Raw genomic sequence first — 20,022 nt, forward strand, 5'->3', positions numbered from 1 at the left:
CACACACACACACACACACACACACACAGAGATAACACTGTGTCAGGAAGTGAAGCTCACCATACTCTTTCCTTGTGTACTCTTGCAGCAAACTGGATATTAGGAGGATTGAGCAGCTCACCAGCAAGTGGTCCACCATAGCAATGAATGAACATATACCACAATGAACAATACATACCTGTACATACAGTATGCTTCTCTTGTTAGGGAGCTGAACGCCTTTTGGTGTTTTAAGCCCCCAGTGTTGTCTTCCAGGCAGTGCTGCATGAAAGGCACACGTGTTAGGCAAGGGTTAAGATTAAGGTTAATGGTTAAGACTAAGGTGTGTGTGTGTGTGTGCGCGCGCATCCGTGTGTGTGTGTGTGTGTGCGATTGTTTCACTCACACGTCTGTATAATAATAATAATAACACTTTGAGTTGCAGAAAGGGAGCTTGCTACCCTATCACCCGTTCCATATCATAGAAACACACACACACACACACACACACACACACACTTTGCACTTTGTGACATGGAGAAGGCGCTTGCTGTCGTGTGCTGTGTGTCATGTCACAGTAACAGGAATAGTCATCTGCTGAATTGAAGCTGAGAGTGTGTGTGCTGCATCATCACCAATGACTTCCCAGATGAATAGAAACTTTTATACTGTAGTCATTATGATGAATGGAGAAGATTTTTTTTCAATTAATCATAGTGTTTTACATTGAGCACATCAGTGTTCAACTGGTTCACTGGTTCATGTAAATGTCTAGTCATATGATGGCTTGTGTGTGTCTTTTGAGAACAAAAGACTGCATTTTGAGGAGAAATTATTGTTTTGAAGGTAAAGTTTAATTTTGCAGGAGAATAGGTTTTGCCCATTGTGTGTGTGTTTTCGGATTTGTGTGTAGAGTTCTGAGAGTATGGCATGTTTTCAGAAAATGTGTGTAAACAATCGAGAAAAAGTTGTGACTCTTTGATTCTGCAATCTGTGAGAGAAAGGCAAATAGCCTATATGGGAAGTGAGTGAGAGGAAGTGAGTGGAAAACATTTATCTTAATCTCATCATACATTTGATGGGTTTAATTATAGCCTAATAATTATATTAATCATTGGATGGAAAAGACCAAGTCTTGTTCAATGTCCATCTCATCACCCACCTACAGTAGCTAAGACCAAGAGTGTAAAAAGACATGGGCCCTCATTTCTCAAACGAGCGTACGACAAAAAAACGGGCGTAAAACAGGCGTACGCTTATTTCCATGCAAAGTAAGGCATTTATCAATGTGAACGTGATTGATGGCTACGCTCAAATCTCACGTCTAGTCTCAACTCGTGTACGCATGTTTTTCAGGTGGCATAGCATTGTGCAGCAGTAGGCTAAATCGCCGGTGGATTACAAAGTTGATGAGTTGAATTTATGGACTATAAGTCAGTAAATGGAGCAGGACCTAAATACCTATCAGACATGTTTCAGCAGTACACACCTTCTCGTCCTCTCAGGTCTCAGGAGAAAAACCTGTTAGTAAAACCCGCTATTAGAACTAAACATGGTGAAGCTCAGCTTTGGAACCAACTTCCAGATGACATTAAAAAGGCCCCAACTGCAGCCAGTTTTAAATCTAGACTTAAGACAAAATTGTTCTCAGATGCTTTCTGCTAAATGTCTTAATTATTTCACCTTGAGTCTTTTATGCTTTCTTTATAAATCTTCATTTTTTAAATGATGTTATGCTTTCCTTATAAGTTTTTATTTTGTTTTGGAAATTGAAACCTGATGTGTGTGATCCCTCAACATGCCGGAGAATTGCACTCATGGTGAGTAGTACTGGTTTATTCCTTTTAAGTACTACGATCTGCCCTGGTTGGGCAAAGGGAGATTCAGGTGAGTAGGGCCCCCATTTGGGGATAGTTTTTGTTGGGTGGTAGTCAGCGTCAGGGACGGCTGAGCTATCGGCCCTGGACATTAAGGTCTCCCCAGTAAGAAAGGAAATATTGTGTGCGCACACAGATGGGCCTACGTCAACGAATCTCCAAAGAGTGGCAACAGCTCTGGGTGTTTGAGAAGGATCACTATCACTGGTTTGCTAAATTAGACTCTGGCAAAGTCTATCTGTTAAAAACAGACCTGTCTTCTTGTTATTCCACCTTATGTCTTTTATGTTAATTATTCTTTATTGCTTTCTTTTTATTTTTATTTATTTATTTTTTATTTTTTTATCATTATTACTATTATTATTATTATTATTCCTCTTTGCTCATCTATGCTTTTATCTGCTATTACTGTTTGGTTTTTGTTTATGTAAAGCACATTGAATGACCTCTGTGTATGAAATGCGCTATATAAATAAACTTGACTTGACTTGACTTGACTATCTCGGACATAACACCTTTCCTGTACATGTGCAGCCTATTTGCTGTAGCCTAATGTTAAGGTAGCATATTATAGGCCTATTGACACATTTGATGGCTTAGAATAGCCAATCATACAGTAGGAGATGATTATACTTTCTCTTTGGCAAACGCAACATTTATGAATTATATATTTTAAATTATTTTCAAAGGGCAAATTTCAGTGTTGTGGTTTTGTAATGAATGTATTTACAGTATGATGCATTCTCTCTGCGAAAATAAAGTCTGTTGCGCTTAAATCGCTCTAGTTTCCCGCCTTCCTTGATGACAGCTTCTAGCTGTGAAAATAACAAGGTTGAACTGGACGTCCCTGTGGCTCGAGATGATCTCACTAATGGGCTCACTAATGATCTCTTTTGGACGTATATGCACCTTCATGTCGTAAATTCTAGACAAATTCGAGCATATTGGGGCGTGATATTTAAATTACGCCTGTTTCCAGCCGCCACATTTATCAACACATGTTTATTCTTACGCTAGAATTGGAGTGATACGAATGTTTGATGAATCACACGTGAGCCTCGTCATAAGATGGTTTCTGCACTCAGATATACCCTGGTTTCTACGCTCGGTTGATGAGGGCCAAGGTCCTTTATCCCTGACTTTGGCATTTACTGTATCTTTGTAGGGCACAGGGGCGACTGCAGGAATGAATGCATTTGGTACACTCTAAAAGATGCTGGGTTATCTGTAGTCCCAGCTTTCTGATTTGTATTTTAGAACAGTGCCCCTCCACTCCCCCCCATACCCAACACACACAGGGTTGCTTTTACTCAGCTGCATAGCATTGAGAGTTTGGGGGGAGTTGTCAACATGCAATGGAAATCAGGCCATTTCGTAAGATATTTATCTGCTTTCAACCTTTATTTTACTGCATTATCATTCAAACAGATTTTAAAAGTCCACCCAGAGATTAGCCTTTGTGATATGAATGAATATCCTGCCTGCCAATTTCGTTCAGCCTCAAGCAGGACGTGTCATTCATGCCAGCTAACGCTAGCTAACATTGATTAGACTTACAGTTACAGCTAATGTTAAATCTACACAAAGACAGACTCATGAAAACAGTTCTGTCTTCACCGAGTATAACCTGCTGAACAGAATCAAAACGAACTTTTACAATGTTGTAACTTGTTAGCATAACAACAGCTACCAGTATGCTTTTGGTCGAGCTAACGTTTGTCAGCTAATGTTAGCGAACACAGTCACCCAGCTAACACACGACCATCTGGCAACGTTGCCTATAAGTTGCCATTAGGTCATGGCGACATTACCTTCTGGCAACGTTGTGGCAACATTGCCACAACGTTGCCTACAGGAGGTTGCCATAAAGTAAACAAATTACGTTGCCACAACGTTGCTGTTTAGTAAGTTGCCTCTTGGTAATCTGAGTGACGTTGCCATGACGTTGCCTACAGGAAGTTGCCATAAAGTAAACAAATAACGTTGCCACAACGTTGCCGTTTAGTAATTTGATAACGTTGCCATAAAGTAAACAAATGACGTTGCCACAACGTTGCCGTTTAGTAATTTAATAACGTTGCCATAAAGTAAACAAATTACGTTGCCACAACGTTGCCGTTTAGTAATTTGATAACGTTGCCATAAAGTAAACAAATTACGTTGCCACAACGTTGCCGTTTAGTAATTTGATAACGTTGCCATAAAGTAAACAAATTACGTTGCTGCAACATAATGGGCTGGTAATTTTGCTACATAGTAGCTAATGTTAGGCTACTGCAACATGGTCATTTACTTACCATCATACATCAAACTTCATTACAACATACATTAATCAAAAAGCCGTTTGCAGCACAAAGATTGGTTTGAATGCTATATTGAATATGTATGACAATTTCTAGTGTAGAAATTGTATTACTTCCATGATAATAAAGGCACCTTCAGACAGCACAGCAAAACCTATGACATTTTTAAAGGTATTCAATTCTTGCAGAAAATATTTGTGCTCAACTAGGATTAATCCACAATTACCCATTCTCAGTTCCACAAACTCTGATCCAGTTGAAAAAATAGCAATGAAGCATTCATTGGGCTCAAATAGGATTAATCCAGAACTAGCAATTATCAGTTCCACAAACTCTGATCCAGTTGAAAAAATAGCAATGAATTTTTCAGATATTGAATGATGAGGCGTTCATTTCAAATGCATATACAGTGACCACATAAATAAATCACATTGACAATTCTTTCCATGACAACAATTAGGCTATTGAAGTAAAATTCTTATGTTTCATGGATTCAAGTGATGGGAATGTTGATCATGTTTAAGGGCAAATCCAAAAATGGGTTGGGTCAGACCCATATATTTTAAAAAGCTTTAGCCACATTCTTCTGAAATGGCATGGGTTATATTTTCAGATGAGCTTTAGTTGCAGCCATACTTTCTTAATAACTATTTGCTAAGCTATATTTCAACTAACTTTGAGTTGTGTAGCCTACAGATATTTTCGCGACATTACAGTCAGACATGTAAACCAGCACGCGTACTCGCATGCGCAGAATTCGTTTGTTTATCGCGTTCTTTGGCAGTTGAAGAGACAGTCGAGCACCGAGCGAGTCGCTACTGTCGTCCGGACATATTCGTTTGAAAGAAAGATAAATAAATGTCTAATTACGCATTATTCGACTTTCACCAAGAAGGCACCGTGGAAACCGGCGAATTATCCTTGGTGGGGAAATTCATTGAGAGGATCCGTGTCAAACACTCAAAGTAAACCGTACTGGCCAGCGAAAGGAGTGATAGCAGGCTAACACAATGTCCAGCTCGGATATTAGCAGTGAGTGGTAAGTAACACCATTTTTGGTTTTCTTTTAACTCTGTTTATTTAAAACATGTACATAACTACATGTAGCAGCTATAAGATGTCGGATATTACGTTAAACGCCTTCGTTTCCAAAACATTAGCTAATTGTTATCCTTAGCTAGCACGCTAGCCTGGTAATCACTAGCTAGCTTAATGTTACTATGGAAACTATAGCCATGAATGATCTGTAATGGGGCGGGTTCATAGTGTCTATTTTGTATGTCAAATACTCTCTGTAACGATTTTGCCACTGTGTTCAGACAACAGGCAGGAGATATCCTGTAAAATGACTCGTTATCCTCGCGGAGAGCTCCTGTCGAGTCCGGAGGGAAAGGGAAAAGAGGATGAAAACTACTAGTGCTTGTACTCAGACGTAGAGCTACCGCCGGTAAGTATCGCAGAATAGGTAGACCTAACTTTCTCACAACTATGTATCGTGTGTGTGTGTGTGTGTGTGTGTGTGTGTGTGTGTGTGTGTGTGTGTGTGTGTGTGTGTGTGTGTGTGTGTGTGTGTGTGTGTGTGTGTGTGTGTGTGTGTGTGTAGGGGGGGAGGGGTTCTCAAATGTACTCTCAAGTGCCATACATTAAAGAGTGAAGGAGTCAAGGAAGTTTTATTTGACACTCGATGTAAAAAAAAAAAATGCAATGAAATTAGTGTTTGGTTTCAGCCAAGGGGTGGGGGGCGGAAGGGCTAAAAGTGCTTAAGTTGCTATATGACCCACCCCACCTCATGACTTAAACGCTATCTGCATCACTCTATCACTATCACTATCTTATTATCCTGCATCACTCTATCCTATCATCACTATAGTAAGTAATGTTTCTTTGTATAGCACATTTTAACGTGCACAAGTACAACCCAAAGCGCTTATCTATCACTATTACTATCACTAACACTATCTTATATGGACATCCTGTAGCCTACCCTAGCTACTGTTTTGACTTTTACTGCGTGATCCCTGGCAGTTGGGTTAGTCCCTTGAGTTGTGGAACTGCCCAAGGTTTCTTCCTATCAGGAACCTTTTTCCTTGCCCCTGGTGCTCTTGGGTGCTCCTTGCTGTAAGGCGCATTGAGACATTGCTTTTGTTATGCACGCTGTTCAATTAAAATTGAATTGAATTTAATCATTACATTATTAAAGACACAAAATGTTATGCTGTTTTGGATGATTATGGGGTGAATTAACTGTCTTGGCTTTTATTGTTTCTGCATTCTTTGAAAAATGTAACTTTATTCTGGTTTACAGTATCCTCAGTTGAGTCAAGCCACAAGTGGTAAGAAGAAGAACAAGAGAAAGAACACAGCACTAAATGTGTTGACTGAGCTTCAAAATCAAGGTATTCAGATTGTGATGGTGCAATGTGTCATATCTTTAATTTCCTTCAGGATCAATAAAGTATCTCTGTCTATTTATATATGTTCTACACGTAGTCATGATGTAACCTTTTAACCCTTGTCTACATCTTCTGTCTGTTGTAGGATCATCTCAGTTGAATGAAGCTGACGAAACATGGAATGAGGTGAGATTCACTAGATTTCTTTTATGTTCTACGTACAGCTGCAAGAAGACTATTATAGCCTGCAGAAAGAAAATGACTCACTCAAGAACAAAATAGCGACATTGAAATGTAATGACCAAGTTCATACAGGAAAGTTCAAACTGGCCACAATTTTCAGTATAAATTTGTATTTCTATGCAGCTTCAATTCTGCAGCTTTGCAGCAGAAACATCTTGAGCAGATCTAGGGTGTTGTGACCAAGCATACTACTGTGTATTTACAATCTTGAATACTAATTCTGAGAATTTCTGAAACGCTTTTGTATGAAAATATGTTTTTCACAACCAGAACTCTTGACACAGGTATTTTAGTTGTTGTTCATTTGTTTCACGTGTTGTCTTTGCTCAGTGCTACCAGAGGTTTTGGAGAGGATGAAGGAATTTCTCCGTGCACCAAGATTATCAACAGCAAGGCCACACCTAGGCCAACCAACAGCAACAACATCAAGGCCCGCGCCAGGGCAAGATCCACCAACAGCAACAACATCAAGGCCCGCGCCAGGGCAAGATCCACCAACAGCATCATCAAGGCCCGCGCCAGGGCAAGATCCACCAACAGCATCATCAAGGCCCGCGCCAGGGCAAGATCCACCAACAGCATCATCAAGGCCCGCGCCAGGGCAAGATCCACCTACTAACTGACATGAACATTGAAGCATTCATACGGCAGAAATGTAATAATGCTGGCAAACGTCAAAATCAATAAATAATCTGTTCAATGAATTAATCATTCTTATTCTTTTGTATTTTAGTGCATAGAAATGGTAAGTGGTTGTAGGCTTAATTTAAATGCGGTGAATTACAGCATTGTTTAAAATGACAACTAGTAGTGATACGGTTTACTATCCACCAGGTAAAGTAAAACAACATAGTTAGACAACAAAAAGCCTTATAGTGTAATGCAGTATGTATCATATTGTGGTATTCTCTAGTGTAATAAAAGTGTAGCAAAAGGTCTGAAATACACTACAGTACATTGTTGTATACTATAGTAATAATACCACAGTAAAAAGTAAAACTGCAATTTTCTGTATTATAGTTTACTATAGTAAAATTACTATAGTAAGGTTCAAAAAACATATGGTATACTGTATTGTATTTACTGTGATAAACTATGTATTTTTTCATATGGGTAGCAACAGCCACCAGTCAAAATTCAGGTAAAATGTAAATGTGGCTTGTATGTCTATTTCAGACAACTAGATTTTGTGAATTCTATAGATATTTAAGGGCAAATGAGGACTGCACATGCAGATCCGCCCTAACGTGCCGACGACGTCATGGCAACCTTTCTCAAGGAGGTTGCCACAACGTCGCCAGTATGTCTTCTGGTTGCCGCGACGTGGCGGTTACATGGAGGTTACGTACAGGCAACGTTGCCAATATACCTTGCGGCAACGTAACCGGGACTTTCACCCGCACGTACCGGCAACGTCAGAACTTACGTGCCGGCAACGTATGTTTGGTCATGAAGTTACGTAACCGCCACGTAACCGCAACGTAACCGTGTGCGAGTATAACCTGCTGAACAGAATCAAAACGAACTTTTACAATGTTGTAACTTGTTAGCATAACAACAGCTACCAGTATGCTTTTGGTCGAGCTAACGTTTGTCAGCTAATGTTAGCGAACACAGTCAAAGTCAATGTTTCAGACAGATTTTACTTACCGTAGAAGAAAACCGGTAATTTCACGAGCTTTGCCAGGATTGGTAGGTGTTATGTGCTGAGCGTAGTGTCAAAATCTGACGGCTCAGCTTGAATGGTTTTCGAGGAAATCGCTGTGTATCAATTGCCCCATGTCTCAATCGACCCGGCGCTCCCCTACCCAATATACTGTGAATAATACTCAGCAATTATATAGTTATAACCCAGCAAATTGTTTATTTTACCCAATCTATTGTGGCAATCTTACTTATGTTGTGTTGATATAACCCAGCGTTTTGGGTTAGAATCATACACCTGCTGGGTTTAATCTTGTACCCAGTGTATTGGGTTAGTATAGCTCAATGCGGTGTTGGTCCAATAGTTAACCAGCAGCTGGGTTAACGTTGGGTTATATCTAACCCAACATTTTTTAGAGTGTTTGCACACCCATCTACCCCCCTACCCCCTCATCTATCTCCTCGTCTAGCTTTGCATGCCTCCATCCTTTCTGTTCTAGCTGTTCATCCTTTCTGTTCTTCTTTCTGCTTACAGACAGGAAGTGGAGCAGCTGGTCCAGTGCAGTCAAAACCACCTGAGCTTAACCCCAAGACTGTAAAAAAGCTGTCACTCTGTTGAACACTCAGAAATATCAATCACCCTTACACCGAACAAAGTGAATCAACCTGCTCATATCATGTGCACTTCAATCTACAGTTAATATTGTAATACATCATCATTGCATTAAACTGCCTTCCACTAGGCCTATATTTATATTTAATCTTAAACCTCAGCCTATACTGATACTGCACACTCCCACCATCTCTTCAATTGTATTGCATCCTGTGTCTTGCCTGTGCCTGTTGGGGTGTCCACGACCATGGTATACCTTGACAGGGACAACAAGGGCATACTCTCGTATCTACTTATTTGTAAATGCACTGTAAAATAAATGTATAACATTTGGAACGAACCATGCTGCCAAGAGAAAATTAAATTAAATTGTGAACCAAACCTTGTGTGAATGAAATGTGAGAGATACCCAAGCACAAGGAATGGTCAGGGAGTTTTGGCCAGTGATATAACTTTGAAGTATTTGACATTTTTATGGTTGGAATGTAATCATTTTTAAATGTAAACCTGTGTAAGATATGTGGTGATTGTAGGTGCACAGGATGTTCATAAAACAAAGAAAGAGATAACAAAGATAAGTTGGGGGGCTTTTTCGAGATGTAGCGACAGAGCTGGAAGTGGGCCGTTGAGACCTGGAGGGGGGTGGTCACGCAGGGTCGCTTCTTAGTTACAATGGGAAGAAGACAGAAATACCATACTTTTGTTTTTCACTTTATTTGAACCATTTTCACCTGTTTTTTTTTTTTTTTACTTTTTACCATTACTTTTTAATCCTGTATAATAAACAGCACAACTTTTTCTTGTGGACTTATCAAATCCTTGTTGAATTGGCTGCAATGACAATGGCTGCAGAGTTCTACTGGAGATGTCTGGTGGACAGGGGTAAGTGCTACTCTCATAAGAGTTTTTCTGTCTGACAGAAAAGGGTGCTCTTACTACACATGGTGAGGGGCTTTGGCATAGATGTGACATAATGGTTTGGTGGTATGATTTGCTGAGTGTGAGAGTGTTTGTGGTTTAGGTTAGGGAAAGGTCTTATTGTGTTGGTTAGGGAGAGTTAGGTTCTAATGTTTTTAGTGTCCTTGTACCCTTTGGTGGATGCTAGATGTGGAAACGTTTCAGTACATACTGTATTTATTCCTTCATTATATATTTATTCATCATCATATCCTTATACATACTGTAGCTTACTGCCCTTATTCTTTTTATAAAGCTGATTCTGATTGTTTACAAAAAACAAAATATAGCCATGATGGCCTTGAAATCTTGATTAACGCATTAGCTTTGTGTATTGATAACCAGCAACCATAGACAGACAACAAGGAGCCTTGCCTACAACTTCTGTATTTTGTTGCATGCGTACGCTGTTGATCTCTCTCTTACTCGAACAAAATGTGTGTGCGCGTATAGTTCTGCATTAAGTTGATTTTGGTAATGTGTTTATTAATTTACAGTACTGTCATGCAGTTAATGGGATACTATGCAGAGTTGGAAATTTATAGCAGGCCAATTTGGTGTCAATAGACAAGCAGGGGAAATTCTCTCGTTGTTGAATAGCCTGACGATACGCACAGTGCATACGGACATACATGCACCATTACAAATAACTCAGTCTTTTTTTTTTTCTTTTTTTTATCAAAAACCTAAATCCCCAGACATCTGTAAAACAGGAATCTGTCTTTTATTCACACTTGCTGAACATCAAGTTCTCTTAAAACTGTAAATCTGTCCTTCCATTTCCTTACAGATGGTTTGGGTGTTCTTCCTGCAGCTCACAGTGCTACTTTATCGCTCTGATCGGTTAGGTCTATCCAGAGAGAGAGAGTTGCGACGCGCTTTGATGTCGCCGCCACGCGATCAAAAGTTCCAAAAAACCTGCACTGAATGGCTGAATTGGAGGAGGGTGGGATGTACTTCTAGATACTGACCAAGAGATTGGCTGTAAACAGTTCCAAAAGTCCCATAACGAGGAAATAACCTGGAAAAAGCGATGCCATTTTTTCCTATGGAGGTCTATGGGAGTGTCGGTTTTATCTACCGCTCTGGGTCTATCAATTTGAATGCAGAGGCATTTTCCTGGTTGAAACATGCTCCATAATCACATCCCAATGGAGCAGTATCAGACTCAAATTCTGACTAGAATTGCGCACGATGAGTTCATTGGTTAAAAATACAGCATAGCAGGCCAGCTCAATGACCTTGCTGGTCATCTGAAGAGCTCTGCCTCAAATTGCTAAGTGGAGCAACAGATCACTTGTGGTTTGTTACCAGTCCAGATTTTGTGAGCAACCTCTTCATTAGCTCTTCAAGCCAATGAAATAACGTTAATGTTACCGAAACTTTCTTGGCCACCACAGATAGTATTATTAAGACTAATATAAGGCAAACAGTATCACAAATAATATGTAAATAAGTTTAATTAGACAAACAAATACAAAATTAAGACAAAACATTGCATGTAATTGAAAAAAAAACTTTCGTAAATTTAACCTACTTTACATTTAGTATGGATTCATTAATAAATAAATAGAAGTGGTCAGCATACTGAGACTACATTACATGTCTATCTCATTCATAGATACATTTGTGTTCTTTAAGATTCCTCAGGTATGAAAAGTTCTTTCCACATCTATCACACATATATGGTTTCTCCATTGTATGCACCTGGAGGTGAGCCTTCAGGCTGTTTGCCTGATTAAAACTCTTCCCACATATACTGCAGCTGAAGGGCTTCTCTCCTGTGTGAATACGCTTGTGTCGGTTAAGGTTGCCCATAGTACCAAAGTTCTTGCCACACACATCACAGTTGAAAGGTTTTTCCCCAGTGTGAACGCTCTGGTGTGTTTTCAGACTGCTTTGTTGAGTGAATGTCTTTCTACATTTCTCACAGCTGAAAGGCTTCTCTCCTGTGTGGATCCTCTTGTGGGTCTTCAGTTTGCGGGGTGATGTGAAATTCTTTCCACAGACATCACAGTTGTGCAGCTCGTCACTGTGATGAAGCTGCTGATGTGTCCACAGTGCCCTAACAGAGCTCAGTTGTTGTCCGCAGATGGAGCACTCACAGGGCATACTCCCTTTTAAGGACTCTATACAGCTCTCATCAATACCCAAATGAATGTGCATATGACTTTTGAGCCCACTCCTCTGGACAAACTTTTTCCCACATGTCTTACAGCTATATGGTCGCTCTCCTGTGTGTATACGCTGATGGGTCTTCAGGGTGTCCAACTGGTTGAAGCTCTTTCCACAGGTGTTGCAGCAGAATGGCTTCTCGCCAGTATGTATGCGGAGGTGACGCGACAGGTTTCCCGCCAAGTTGAAGGCCTTGCCACAGGTGCTGCAGCAGTATGCCTTCTCCCCCGTATGAACCACCTGGTGTTTCTTCAGGGTGTACAAGCTGCTGAAGGATTTAGAGCACAAACTACAGCTTATCCTTTTTTGATTACAACGAGATTTCAGATGCTTTTTAAGACATGCATTTTCTGTAAAGGTTTTGCTATACACACTGCAAGACTGCAATTGGTCTGCAGTGTGAATGAGCTGATGCTTTTTCAAACTGCCCTTCTGCATGAAGCCTTTTCCACAGCACGTACAGGAAAAGGGTAGATCTGTCTTGTGCACTGCTTCATGTACTCTAAGATGCACCACGTTAGTAAAGCTCTGCCCACAGTGTTTGCAGCACAGTTTCCCTGCTTTACAAGAGATCTTGGTGCCTGTGCTCTTCGAGGGTTTCAGCTGCTTTAATGTCTTCTTTGCTTGATCACCAGCGACTGCATTTGGTCTCTCTGAGGTAATCATCGGTGACAAGATGGAGGGAAGTTTTCCATGTGCTCCGTCAATATCAGCCTCTTCTGGATTGTCCTTAAACCCTTCTTCCTTTATCACAACCTCCGTCAGTTGCTCTACCTAGTAAAAGATGTAAGGAAAATGTAGAGGTCAATACATTTTAATTAATGTTTTACTTAGTCTAAAACTGCAATGCATACAACACATAAATGGTTTAATATGTTTCATTTGCAACAATGTCTTCAATGCTCTTTCATCCTTGCAAACACCATCCTGTGCCACATCTGAAGAAACCAGACCCAAGCTGTAGTTAATGGATGCGGTGTTGTGGATGGGGTGGGGCTGGCGCGGGCCCCGTTCTCTCTGCTCGCGGATGGTGGTGGGGGGTTATTTGTGGATGGGTGGCGCCGCCTGTGGGCGGACTCTGGCTGGCCATGCTCGGCCATGCTGCTTGGGCGCGCGGTTCAGATGTGGTGTGTGGGTTCGCCTGGTGGGGGGGGGGGGGGGGGGGCATTGTGGGTGGGTGGATGTTGCGTGCGTGGTGGGTGGGTGGATGTTTGCATGCGTGGTGGACGATGTGCGGGATTCTCTCTTCGGGTTTAACTGGGTAACCTATTCTGACGCACCTGTCCCCACAAAAGAGGTGTGTAAAAGGGTGGTTGACGTTTTAGGCCGAAAAAAAGTTTTTGAAAAAAAAATCAGATATTATGCATGGAAATCACTAAGTTATGTTGTACTGACTCTCCCATTCCCAAAATATGTATGATCTTTTAGAATTTGTATTGGAATTCATATTTATTCACTAATGTCTTGTGTTAGTGACTAAAATTATCATATGGTGTGACATGAAAGTTATTGTGTGTAAAACTATGATGGGGTATATATTTTTTATGTGAGTCAGTGTATCATAATCTTCTATCTTTACTTCATCAAGATCTAGCATTTCCTTGTGGAAATGTATTATATTTTACAGTATATTTATTCATCAATACACAAAGTAAGGCATTTGTCCCTAATCTTTCAATAAACTTCATATTAATTTGGACATACCTTGATACAAACGAAATGAAATGCATACAATGTTTGCTGACCCCATTTCCTATCTGTTACATTCAGATTTGTATGATTTAGACTCCGAAAGCCTTTTTATTTCCATAATTTCTTGATGTTTCTTGATGTCACACCAAATGATATGGTGTCACACCATATGATAAATTACACCAAATAACAATCTGTTAACACAAAAATGTGAATATATGCATTTCACAAACAATAAATCACAGTTTAAGACAAATATATCACATAAAGGATCACTGTTAAAAACTCAGAACTTTGTAAAACAGAATTCCACCAGATATTGTATAGCACTTGGGTAATAGGTGCCACATATTAAATAATAAATGTTAACAAAATGTTAAATATGTTAAAATATGTATAACACTAAACTATTAATTAAACATATGTTTGAAAAAAACATTATTTATGTAGGAAAATACAGATTATATCATATAGTGTGACAAATAAATCATATGGTGTGACAGCAAAACCCCATCACACCATATGATATGGGGTCACTCCATATGAGGTTTCATGCTCTTAACAGAACAATGAGTCTTGAGGCTACATGCTAGGAAAAAAATCATATGCTCACTTTAACATGGTAACATAGATGTAAAGGTAATTTTGACCAAAAAACGATTTACTTTTGACATTTTCCTGAAAAATGGGTCACACCAAAAGACAGCGAAAAGTGGAACTGAGATAGGAGTGCTGGAAATACTTGATTTATTGAAAGAAATATGAGAGATAACTCAACACGTAAACTTTCAATGTCCTTCTGAGAAGTTATTATACTTCCTGAATGAGGAAGGACCCCCTATCCCTAAAGGTCTCCACACAATTGCACATTTAAAAAACATAATTTAGGGTCACACCATATGATATTGATTTTTGGGACAAAATGTTTTTGTTTATGGCTTGTTCAAAAATATTATGCCTGGACTTTAAACACTACAGACTTACAAGTAGACATCTTTAGTATTCATTGTATTTAAGTAATGAGAAAATATATTAATTAGATTTTTTTAAATTCAAAATCAAACTTTATGAAATGGGCTCGGGACAGTCACGCCATATGAGCTTTTCCTGGTTTGGCTGAAAATTTTGAGAAATAGGAATATGACTGGCATGAATGGTCCATATGTTCATATAAAGCAGGTTTTTCTGAACAATATAACCACATTTATTTGCAGATTAGACATTTCTTTACTTCAGTTTGACACTCTGGACCAAAAAAAGGCCATGTCATGTCAACCACCCAAAAGCGTTTTGTAAACCCCCTATAGTATAATCATTTATATCACTATTGATATACTTATTAATACCAACCATCATAACTTACAGTAATACTAACACACTCTATTTCTCTTCCCTTTCCCCTATACCTCACCTGTGAGGTAAACCATTACCAGCCATCAACCATCTCTGTGCCTGTCCCTCATCACACCTGAAGCCACATCCCTCTGACTGCCCTACCATCGCCATTGCCTTCGCCATCCCTATGACTGCCCTACCATCGCCTGCTGTGGTTCCTTGCCCGAATCTTTGGCCCACGCATCCCAGCGACCCATCACTTTCCGAAATAACTAATGGACAATTTATTCCCTACACTGGACTATTTGAACTTTCATTGTCATTGTAGCTTTCAAACTACAAATGACTGTACTGTAACTGACCCAAGGCAGATGGGTTGGGCCCTTGAGTCGTGGATCTGTCTGAGGTTTCTTCCTATATGTGTCTCCAATTCTAGGGAGTTTTTCCTTGCCCCTGTTACTCATGGGCTCTCTTTGAATGTCTAACACTCTGTAAAGCGCCATGAGACATGTGTAATGTTTTGGCGCTCTATAAGCGAAATTAAATTGAAATTGAAAAATGGCAACTGTGTTATTATTATAATATACATCGGAAGACTTTGAAAAGATTTGGAAAAGATTTTTGAAAGACTACAGTCTCGGACCCTCTAATATACTGTAACAAGTCACAGATTTTATAGTCACAGACTATGATTGCAACAACTAGGAAACTTGCAGGGTCATTATTTACAAGACCGCAGATACAATGGGGGTAACATGTATTTGATACCATGCTAAAGTTGCCTAAAAAGAGGAAAATAAAATCATCATTTGACAATTGATCTTAATGCCTTAATTAAAAAAATGAGTAAAAATCAAACCGCTAAGGACACCACGTTCCACCAACATTCAAGATTTGACCATGAAGGAATGTTCTGGTACTGTCAAGAAAACTTTCCTGAAGGACCGTGACGGAACGTTAGCAGTGAACGTTCCCGCATCCTTCGACAGACGTCAGCAGAACATTGCCCAATGTTTGCTGGCTCCACTGCACAGACCATCATGAGACAGACCAACATACAGCATATTAGCCTATGTAGACTGACTGCTATGTAGCCCATTTATGAATTATTACAGTGCATGCACTGTTCTGTTCTTCCTAGGCATCTTCTTCTTATTACAGTGCATGCAAATGCACTGTACTGTTCTTCCTAGGCTTCTTATTACAGTGCATGCAAATGCACTGTACTGTTCTTCCAAGGCTTCTTCTTCTTATTATTCCGCTGATCAAATTCATTTTTTCTATTCAGCTTGAACCGTTTAACTTAGAAACTTCATTCAAACGTCGCAACGTAGGTCTTAAATAGGGGAAGGCTGCTAAGTATTTTTCAACTTTGTAACTTTTATACTTTTTAAACTATAAATTAAAAACTATTACAAATTTCCCCATAGACTTAACATTGGCCTCTATGACATCACAATCGGATCATTAAGCAATTAGAATCTTATGCCAGGTGGCCAGCCCCACCTGCAGCAGCCCTCTCTCTCTCAGGCTTTAAGCATACAATCTCTCTGTGAAGACTACATATCCTGTTAACTGTTTCCTCTTTCCACAACTGTTTCAAAATAAAAGTCCTCACTGCAATAATACACTATTAAATCATTTAACCATTGAAACTACTCAACTATTTAACTGTTCAACCATTCCAACTGTCAGTTATCATCAACTATGCCTCCAGTCAACTACATGAGACCTCCATGCACCTAGCAACCAACATAGCAACCATCAAAATTAAGCGTTTATGACCGTTTCCATAGCAACCAACATGATTTTACTACAGTGACTTCTTTATTCCTGATAGTGGCAGCCATGGATACCCCATCAACAAATGTTTCAAAATAAAAGTCCTCAGTACCAAGTTAGCTAGTTAGCATGGTTAGCATAGTTACAGTGCATGCAAATGCACTGTACTGTTCTTCCTAGGCTTCTTATAGTTATTATTATTCCGCTTACCACTTTTTCTAACCGCAATTTCTCTTCAACCGTTTAACTTAGAAACTTCATTCAAACTTTGTAACGTAGGTATTCTAATGGATCGGGTTGCTATGACTTTTCAACTTTGTAACTTTTATACTTTTTGAACTATTAAATAAAAACTATTCAAAATTTCCCCATAGACTTAACATTGGCCTCTATGACATCACAATCGGGTCGTTGAGCAATTAGAATCTTATGCCAGGTGGCCAGCCCCACCTGCAGCAGCCCTCTCTCTCTCAGGCTTTAAGCATACAATCTCTCTGTGAAGACTACATATCCTGTTAACTGTTTCCTCTTTCCACAACTGTTTCAAAATAAAAGTCCTCACTGCAATAATACACTATTAAATCATTTAACCACTGAAACTACTCAACTATTTAACTGTTCAACCATTCCAACTGTCAGTTATCATCAACTATGCCTCCAGTCAACTAAATGAAACCTCCATGTACCTAGCAACCAACATAGCAACCATTAAAACTAAGCGTTTTTGACAGTTTCCATAGCAACCAACATGATTATACTACAGTAACTTCTTTATTCCTGATAGTGGGCACCATGGATACCCTAGCAACTACTGTTTCAAAATAAAAGTCCTCACTAGCAAGTTAGCATTGTTAGCATGGTTAGCATAGTTAGCATTGTTAGCATAGTTAGCATTTTTAGCATAACTGCTAAAAATGATTAGCTAAGTTAGCTAATCAACCTGGTTAGCATTGTTAGCATAGTTAGCATTTTTAGCACATCTGCTAAAATGATTAGCTAAGTTAGCTAATCAACATGGTTAGCATTGTTAACATAGTTAGCAATGTTAGCATAGTTAACATTTTTAGCATTACTGCTAGAAATCATCAGCTAAGTTAACTTATCAACCTGGTTATCATTGTTAGCATAGTCAACATTTTAGAATACCTGTTAGAAATCATTAGTTAAGTTAGGACAGGAATGTTTAAGCTTTAAAATGTCTACCTTAACACCATCAACTCTCTTTAAACTATGCAACCACCATGTTTACCCTAGCTACACCTTAGTAGCCATATCTAAATTTTTTTGCATTTTCATGCACTGGTAATTCCTTGGAATTGCATTTCTAGTTAACATTGTTAGCATAGTTAGCATTTTTAACATAACTGCTAAAAATGATTAGCTAAGTTAGCTAATCAACCTGGTTAGCATTGTTAGCATAGTTAACATTGTTAGCATTGTTAGCATAACTGCTAAAAATGATTAGCTAAGTTAGCTAATCAACGTGGTTAGCATTGTTAGCATAGTTAGCATTGTTAGCATAGTTAACATTTTTAGCATTACTGCTAGAAATCATTAGCCAAGTAAACCAATCAACCTGGTTATCATTGTTAGCATAGTTAACATTTTAGAATACCTTTTAGAAATCATTAGTTAAGTTAGAACAGGAATGTTTAAGCTTTAAAATGTCTACCTAAACACTATCAACTCTCTTTAAACTATGCAACCACCATGTTTACCCTAGCTATACCTTAGTAGCCATATCTACATTATCTATCTATATTTTTTTTTGCATTTTCATGCACTGGTAATTCCTTGGAATTGCATTTCTAGTTATTATTCTGCTGATCGATTTTTCTAACCGCAATTTCTCTTCAACCGTTTAACTTAGAAACTTCATTCAAACTCTGTAACGTAGGTATTCTAATGGATCGGGTTGCTATGACTTTTCAACTTTGTAACTTTTATACTTTTTGAACTATTAAATAAAAACTATTCAAAATTTCCCCATAGACTTAACATTGGCCTCTATGACATCACAATCGGGTCGTTGAGCAATTAGAATCTTATGCCAGGTGGCCAGCACCACCTGCAGCAGCCCTCTCTCTCTCAGGCTTTAAGCATACAATCTCTCTGTGAAGACTACATATCCTGTTAACTGTTTCCTCTTTCCACAACTGTTTCAAAATAAAAGTCCTCACTGCAATAATACACTATTAAATCATTTAACCACTGAAACTACTCAACTATTTAACTGTTCAACCATTCCAACTGTCAGTTATCATCAACTATGCCTCCAGTCAACTAAATGACACCTCCATGTACCTAGCAACCAACATAGCAACCATTAAAACTAAGCGTTTTTGACAGTTTCCATAGCAACCAACATGATTATACAACAGTAACTTCTTTATTCCTGATAGTGGGCACCATGGATACCCTAGCAACTACTGTTTCAAAATAAAAGTCCTCACTAGCAAGTTAGCATTGTTAACATGGTTAGCATTGTTAGCATAGTTAGCATTTTTAGCATAACTGCTAAAAATGATTAGCTTAGTTAGCCAATCAACCTGGTTAGCATTGTTAGCATAGTTAGCATTGTTAGCATTATTAGCATAGTTAGCATTTTTAACACAACTGCTAAAATGATTAGCTAAGTTAGCTAATCAACATGGTTAGCATTGTTAAGATAGTTAGCAATGTTAGCATAGTTAGCATTTTTAACATTACTGCTAGAAATCATCAGCTAAGTTAACTTATCAACCTGGTTAGCATTGTTAGCATAGTCAACATTTTAGAATACCTGTTAGAAATCATTAGTTAAGTTAGAACAGGAATGTTTAAGCTTTAAAATGTCTACCTTAACACCATCAACTCTCTTTAAACTACGCAACCACCATGTTTACCCTAGCTACACCTTAGTAGCCATATCTACATTTTTTTGCATTTTCATGAACTGGTAATTCCTTGGAATTGCATTTCTAGTTATTATTATTCTCCTAACCAGGTCCTATTCAGCTTCAACCGTTTAACGTAGAAACTTGGTTCAA

The 20,022-nt window shown here is 38.9% G+C and overlaps 1 protein-coding gene and 1 long non-coding RNA gene across 2 annotated transcripts; one reads left to right on the forward strand and one right to left on the reverse strand.

Annotated features, from left to right (window-relative positions):
- The first annotated feature begins 5,162 nt into the window (after positions 1-5,162).
- Positions 5,163-7,323, forward strand: LOC134099017 (uncharacterized). The gene is made up of 5 exons (XR_009941099.1): positions 5,163-5,198; positions 5,479-5,606; positions 6,465-6,555; positions 6,698-6,738; positions 7,126-7,323. It is a non-coding gene; the product is annotated as an uncharacterized LOC134099017 (long non-coding RNA).
- A 4,297-nt stretch (positions 7,324-11,620) lies between these two features.
- si:dkey-182i3.10 (gastrula zinc finger protein XlCGF57.1) lies at positions 11,621-12,850 on the reverse strand. The gene has a single exon (XM_062553040.1). The coding sequence runs from the start codon at positions 12,848-12,850 to the stop codon at positions 11,621-11,623; it is 1,230 nt and encodes a 409-aa protein (XP_062409024.1).
- Between the last annotated feature and the right edge of the window lie 7,172 nt (positions 12,851-20,022).

This window comes from Sardina pilchardus, chromosome 13 (genome assembly GCF_963854185.1).
Source record: "Sardina pilchardus chromosome 13, fSarPil1.1, whole genome shotgun sequence".
Taxonomy (NCBI): Eukaryota; Metazoa; Chordata; class Actinopteri; order Clupeiformes; family Clupeidae; genus Sardina; species Sardina pilchardus.